The sequence below is a fragment of the Parasteatoda tepidariorum genome, chromosome 4 (assembly GCF_043381705.1).
Source record: "Parasteatoda tepidariorum isolate YZ-2023 chromosome 4, CAS_Ptep_4.0, whole genome shotgun sequence".
Lineage (NCBI taxonomy): Eukaryota > Metazoa > Arthropoda > Arachnida > Araneae > Theridiidae > Parasteatoda > Parasteatoda tepidariorum.
Window position 1 is genome coordinate 51,151,762 of NC_092207.1, and position 7,895 is coordinate 51,159,656.

Here is a 7,895-nt window from a genome sequence, read left to right on the forward strand (position 1 = left end):
TCTGCAGAGGATCGAAATTGCGATGGTACGTCTTCGGATCACCCTCAGGGATGTTTCCCTGACCGTCGCAAATAGCCTATTGCGCAGCTCTAGTGTGACGTAAATTAAGCACTTAGCTATCTACCACCATTTGATTTTGAAAAAACCAATATATAACACCCCTCTGTACAATAGGGCCGAAACTAAAAAAAAATCAATTAATTTTTATTGTAGCATTTATGTTTGTGACTGCGTATTCTCCTTAGTGCAACCTATAATCTGAAATTCATTTTTAAATTATTGAGAATTATGAAATTGTGATAAATTAGCCAGTAATGTTTTTAAATGCCTGATCAGTTAAATAAACCTGTTTTAAGTTGTAGCACTGAGGATATGATATATTGGGAGTACAAATTAGTTCGGTCCTTTTTTTGTAGTCAAAAATGCATTTGTTTTTGAACAAAATGAATGAAAAGATTAATCAAAGTATTGTTCATCATCTATACTTTTCCCCACCTCTCTTGCAATTTTCGAATTCCATCTCGAAAAAATGTCGCGTCTTTTGAGACGATCCAAGTTAGGGGCCAATTTTCGATTTCTGCAAAAGAAGTAAACCGGTGATCTGCCAAATCATGCTGCCTCCATCGGAACAACCAGTAATCAGAAAGAGCAATGTCCGGTGAATATGGCGGTTGTGGTAAAATATCCCACTTAGGAATTTTCAAATAATTTTTTACGACATGAGGCCGACCGTTATCATGCAGAAGAATAACTTTGTCATGTCTTTGCTCGTATTCCAGCCGTTTTTCTCTTAATGCACGGCTCAAACGAATCAATTGTAGCCTATACCGATCGCCCGTAATGGAATCGCCAGGTTGTAGCAGCTCATAGTATACAACACCATTCACCATTCTTTTTTCACCATTCTTGAAATTTCGAAACCATTCCCTACATGAATTATCAGTTGGAGCATTGTCACCATAAGCTTCTACAAGTATTCGATGCGCTTCAGCTGCACTTTTCTTGCAATTAAAGCAGAAGCATAAAAACTCCCGCAAATGCTGCTTAGTTACCACAAAATTTGATATATTCAACAAAGTAAAAAACAAGGTTTTTTGTATGAAACTCAAAGCGATATAAACTGAATATTATTTTTGCAGGTGTCCAACCTCTCTGAAACCACCGAAACCAGCTGTCACTATGAAACATTCATAACAGCCAGAGTCGTCTTTTGAAAACAGACCGAACTAATTTGTACTCCCAATATGTGCATTAAGCAATAGAATCATATAATACTTGAATAAAATTGCGAATTATATGCCATCCTACCTGGAATGAAGTTTGTGCCCTTTCTTCTAAGTTGTTGGTTAAAAACCTGTTTGATTGCGAATTTTGAGATCGATGATGACTTGCTAGTGGTATTAGAGGTAATGATGCATCATTATAAAATGGTGGAATGTTTTGAATTGGAGCTTGGGCTGTGTTTCTATTTTGATGGGCTGCCAATGAATAGTTTCCTTGTGCTACATTTCTATGTTCTTTTTCTTCATAGTCAGTCAATCTTCCCATCATTCTAAACAAAGAAAATTAAAATAAAACTAATATTTTTGTGGTCAACGATTGACGAATATCTAAAAGAAGTCAATAACTCAGAAAACATTATAGTCATTAGACGTTAGTTATTCTACAGGGAGAAAATGTAGTCATTATTTAAGTTACTATCATTATATTTAGATTAAAGTTACTTAAATCATATCACTTTTCATGTTTTTATCAGTTACGAATCACAGACAATCACATATAAAATATTCTAATAATGAAAAGTAAGTACTGAAAATTAATTGTTTTTACTAGGTCTACAATTAGTTCGATTTAGGAAATCGGTTGTCGATTTCGTGCCACCTGCTTCTAAAAGCGTACCAGGTTCAAAAATATTGAGTATTCATGATTAAGTAAATAAGACGACAAATGGTATGATAAGAAATACTTTTGAACTGTTACAAGTATAGAAACAGTCTTACAAGCTTATGAAATGTTGATGGAGCATGATGTTATGTGCTACAAAATTCAAGCATGAAGTGCTGCCTGTTAATATTGCAACTTTTTAGCATTTATAATAAGTTTTTTTCTTCTTAAGGATAAAATTTAATAATAAGTTTTTAAAAACAAAAAATATATATTTTATGGTATAAATTTTGCTACCACTTTAAAATTTTGGTTGACCTTTGGGAACCCTGGATTGAGAACTGTATCGGTAAGATTCAGGCTACTACACAACGTTTTTAGTGAAACGTTTATCCAAGCATCAAATAACAGTTAGCTAGCAAAGAAACAAGTACACTCACGGGAATAAATTAAGGATAATTGAGAATTATACGGAATTTGAATTTTATAGTAAAAAATTCACCAGTAGAAACAAACTAACGTCTGTACAAACATCTTCAAACATAATATGCAAATTACAGAAAGTCACCAGATGATGCCGATAGTACGTCACAAAGACGAGAGTGTTAGCTGGAAGTATGTAAGAAATGGTGACAAAGAAGTAAAATTTTTCACAAGCATTCTGTAAGTCACCCAGTAGGTACCCTAACCTAATAGTCATGAGACAGATAAGCGCATGCGGGTGATTTTTTACTTGGTAGAATTATCAGCCGCTTGGAATGTGATCATACTCTGATGGAAGTATCCGAGAAACTTGGAAATGTCCAAAGAATCATCGTTAGGTTTTGGCAATGATTCCAAAATGAATAAATGGCAGTACAGTACAGAAATAACATGTTCTAATAATAACATGTATGTTTGTTTTGGGATGCCATGGGCATAGAGTTTGTGTTTATGGATGAGAACACCCATCCTCACCTAGCAAACATCGTAAACCATAGAGGCGATATAAATATACCACCTCTATGTCGTAAACAAATGCCTTAAATCTGAGGATATGACCTGCACAGAATAGCCAGTTTTCTCACTTGACTTGAATCTGATAAAGCATTGTGGGCCATACTTGGCCGGCGATTTATTTATTAGATTTTTCATTATCACTCCAGTGTGCATAACTTGTAGTTTTTATGAATGATATCAAACATACACCATCTTTTTTTGTTCTTTATCTTTCGTTTAAAAAATTGGTTTTATGAATAAGCCACGTTTGTTTTGTTACTGAAACTTATTCTGAACTTTACCAGATCCGGCATTATCCTTAATTATGAATGTAGGATATAACAGAATAAGATGCTTAATAATCATATGAAGTATTTAATAATTTATCTATTACAGTTATGTTATATCCTTACACAGCAAGTAAAAAAAAAACTTGTAGAACTGATAAACTGAAATAAAAACTTAACACAAGTACACAGCGACTTGATTCTTTCGCAAGGATCGTCATGTGAAAAAAAGCTTCCTAATTTATCAGCTAGAGCACTCTCTGAAAAAAGGGGAGGTACAATTTAAGTAACTTTTCTATATTTTTGCTCAGAAATAATAAACAACTTTATGCTCTCTTTATGCTTAAAAAATTAATTACTTATATAACGTATATTTTTTAAATTTTTTTTTGTTATAATTTGTTTCTCAATTATTATTGCTCATAAAATAAGTTTTAATGTATATAATTTTCTGACGCCTGGACAGGAATAATTGTTTGGTGATAAACAGGTTTTATTATCTTTTTATAACTCTTTGTACATTTATTATCCTCTCTAGCAAGTACACGTTTATGCAATAAATACTCTGAAACGAATAAACTACGACACTCATATTTTTCCCAATTATGCTACCTTTGGTCTCTATGATAAAGCAGGAATTCTAGAAACTGGTAGCAAAAGCATTTCATTTCTATATCTCAAGTATTTTATCAGTGTTTAACACAACTTATTAACAGTTATATGATTTGTATTTATATACAAGAGAAATCTCAGTACTGTGACTTCTTATATAGTAACTATACAGTAAAATCTAAGTTGATTAAACATTCGCGTTTGAGACGTAGTAAATGCACATTAACCCTTCGACGCACATGGGACACCAGTGCTCATTTTATATATGTATTTTTTCTAACGCTGAAATTACAAGCAAAGATATATTTTGATGCTCTTTAATTATAAAAAACATTCTAATAGTTACTAAAAAATTTTGTTCATTGGAAGTATATTTCTACTAAAATATAAAATAAAAAAAAGTAGTTTTAATTTTTTTCTCATTTATATTCAAAAATTTATCAATAATTGTTTTTGTCAAGTAGGGAAATTTCATTGATGAATAACCATTTCTCTTAGATTTAAATTACAACAAAAAAAAGTGCAAATTTGAAAAAATGTATTATTTGGAAGTGAGCCGTGTTTGGAATATTTTATCCATAATGCAGAAAAAGACACTGACGTTTCATGCTGTATTTTATAACCATAAATTATTAAAATGCTAAATATAATATTTCTCACTTATTTTGACTAAAATTAATAAAAAATAATAAAAAATATGTTCAATAAAATTCTGTGTCAAAGGGTTAACGCCAGGAGAAATGTTTAATACCACTTTGTTTTCAGAATAGGCAGAACAAAATTTTCTGACACATTTTTATTTTCAAAACAGAATTTAGTGATGAGGGTGATCACAGCTGTATTAAAGGATCCAGGTTTTCTCTTTTTCATTACTGCTATTACATCTTTTTAAAGCCAAACGAGAACGGTGTTAAGTTTTGACTTTCCCTTGCTATAAACAATCAATTACTTTTCAAGGATAAGAAACGAAGCGTTGGCATCGCAGTCAATTTGAACAACAAAATAGCTATTGAATAATCTCAAATAATGTTGTATCAACCTTGCATGATATGTATAAAAATAATTTAAATTCACATATATTTTTAATGCATGGAATGAAGTTAGGTAATACATTCGATTGAAGTTTGTGTTTAATGCCCTTGAGAATGAAAGAATATCTTTTGGACACTGCTCAAAACATTTTGTTCTAAATTTGTACGAAGGAAGTGGGAGTTTTTCCTTCCTCATTTACGTTTTCCAATTGCGTAATTGTTATACTTTTATATCAAACTATGAATGAGGTATACCGTAAACTGTCTCATTCTAAAATTTCTGAAAGAAAAGCAAAAGGTTATCTGAAGTGGCAGGACGAGAAACTAACTCTTTCTTCTCAGAATATTTTCAAGGATAAGCTATTGGCGTAGTAACCAGGGCACGGAAATTATATTGCCCAGCATGCCAAAGCCTTTATTTATTTTTTCTCTTTCCAGTCTGACCGGCCATGTTTATATTCAAACAGAAATCCGATTTAGTTTTCCCAAAATTTTAAGGAAAATTGCAATATTTTGTATGAGGTGAAAAAGCAGTATAAAATAGAAGATAAAAGGAACGAAAATCAACTGTAAGACTAAAATATTATTGGAATTAATTATACCTTGGAATTATACAAATAAGAATTTTTTGAAAAAAGTAATCTTTCTTCTGTTTTAATTTCACAAGTCATACTTATTTTTATTTAAAAGTACCTAAAAATTGTAATAGAAAATGATTTAAATTAAAGTAAATAATGTAGTTTTAAAGCAACATGTTGAAGGGCATTCCTTTACCTAAGTGCTTATTAATTTTGATAATATTAGTCCTTTGTTGAAAATAATGCTCTGCATGTACTCCATAGATGTTTTACACTTCCTTGTTAATAATATTTAAAATATACCTAATAATACTTAGAATATACCTAATAATACCTAATATCTTGTTAATAATACCTCTTCTCAATAATACATGAAATACTTGATAATAAACTTCATTATTTTGACATAAAATATAAAGATGGTAACTATAACTAACGTAAAAATATAAAAATTTTAATAAAAAACGACATGTTTCAAGCTCTCAAAAGTAGGCGCCCATTTACAAGCCTTGCTACACGTGAATGAGGAAAACAAAAGTTATTTGACAAATAAAACGAAAAGTTGGCAACGAAAAAAGAAAAATAAAGCTAGAAAAAAAACCGTGGTAGCCGAGAGAGACAAAGCAGAGCAAAGTACACCATCACGTGCTATAGAGAGATGGTGAGGAAGTCAAGTCATTAATAAGGGAATCGTCATTCTTATGAATGAAAAATGATTTCTGGGCATTACGATGAGCTGATGTGTCAGGGGCGGAAATAATTTTGCCATTGCTGAAATTGAATTTATATCCAAGATTCCAAAAATGTGTGGCAGTTGATGATTTATCACATTCTTGATAACGGACATATCAAACGGACATTTTTAGTCGAAATTTCAAAGAACGTACATGAAATACTTTTTTATACTTAAAAAAGTTGATGTAGACATATCATTTTTTTCGAAGGTTTATTATAGGAGCTCTCACATATGTTAAAATTTATATACTATTGAATTTAATGTTCAGGCACATACAAAGTTACAATAGGGCCTGTATTTCGTAGAATAACATGTCCCGCAAAGCATGTGAAAATTTTGGAATTATTTAAGACCTAATAATTACTATCTCTGTCAAATTTTCAGGAAGATTTTCAGTTTATATTTAAAGTAGTAACATAATTTATATCTTCTTACTTGATTTTTGGGATTATAAATTAATTTAAGATGATTTGATTGAAAAACAAATAAACATGTGCAGTGTGTCGACAAAAAGAACCATCTTCTTTTCACTATTTCAACCATTTTCAATTTTTTGTCCATTTCAGTTATAGCTGTAAAAGTATGTCATATATCATAAAGACGCAATTCGCTATGCTAGATATGATCCCTACAGCATCTCCATTTGGTAGAAAACTGTGGAGTTAGCACAACTAAACAGTTCGACATAGATTTTAATTTTTATTTTTTTATTCTGTTATTTTATTACCGCTGTTGTATAGCCGACCTGATTTTGAGTTAATGATTACACAATGCTCAACTCCTTAGCCTTGTAATTTTGAACCCGATCCAGAAGACAAGAGAACTCCTCGATCAAGTGTTGGGAAACACTTGCCTTCGTGGAGGACTTCTTGATGGAACTAACCCGCATTTGTGTTACGTGCAGATAAAAACATCTTACGGTTAGCCTGTCAGCAAGGGGACTCTAATCAATGGTCCATAAATTAGAGTTAGACTGAGGATATTTTTTGTCAGCACTGTGGTCGGTACGACACGGAAGCAGTTTCGTATCAACCAGAAATCGCTGGGATTTGAACCTGGGTCACCTTATTGGAAAGTAAACGCTCGATCCTCTGAGCATCCGAATTACTTTCATTAAATTCTTTTTCCATGTGAAAAAAATCAAGGGTTCAATTAAGTTTAGTTCTCTCTCTCCCTCTCCTTCGAAAATACAATGCTTAAATGATCCTAAACTCCGTACATAAATTTGATAATACTACCGTTATAAATTTTGAGCCACAAACTCTCCACAAAATCCACGTATGTAATCCCAGATTTTGAATTTGAATCTCAAATAAGCAGTGGAACACTAAAATGTAGAGCATATTTAATTTAGTACAAATGGACCTATTGTAGACATTAATACTAAAAGAGAATTCGCATTTATTTGTTCGCGATTTTCCATCATCCTCATTTTAGAAATGATATCATCATTTTATCATGATTTTCTATTATAGTATATCATGATTTTCTATTAGTGATGATATTAGAAAAGAAAGCAACTAGTTATCATAAGATAACCTTTATTTTCCATACACAGTTGGAGAGAAAAAAAACTGATGACCTTTAGAACTTTTGAGGTATTGGTCGATTTTCACTTTGCACAATATCTCGAAATTTTGTTTAATAATAAGTAGCAAATTAAAAAACAATATATCTATCAATCTATCTATCTATCTATCTATATATCTATCTATCTATCTATCTATCTATCTATCTATCTATCTATCTATCTATCTATCTATCTATCTATCTATCTATCTATCTATCT

At 31.3% G+C, this 7,895-nt stretch overlaps 1 protein-coding gene across 1 annotated transcript in view; it reads right to left on the reverse strand.

Annotated features, from left to right (window-relative positions):
* The window catches only part of LOC107455606 (zinc finger protein GLIS3), a gene marked incomplete at its 5' end in the record, with an annotated part of 56,481 nt that overhangs the window by 24,369 nt on the left and 24,217 nt on the right, over nucleotides 1-7,895 (reverse strand). The window contains 1 exon segment of the mRNA XM_016073231.4: nucleotides 1,309-1,552. Coding sequence (XP_015928717.1) covers nucleotides 1,309-1,551 — 243 coding nt within the window.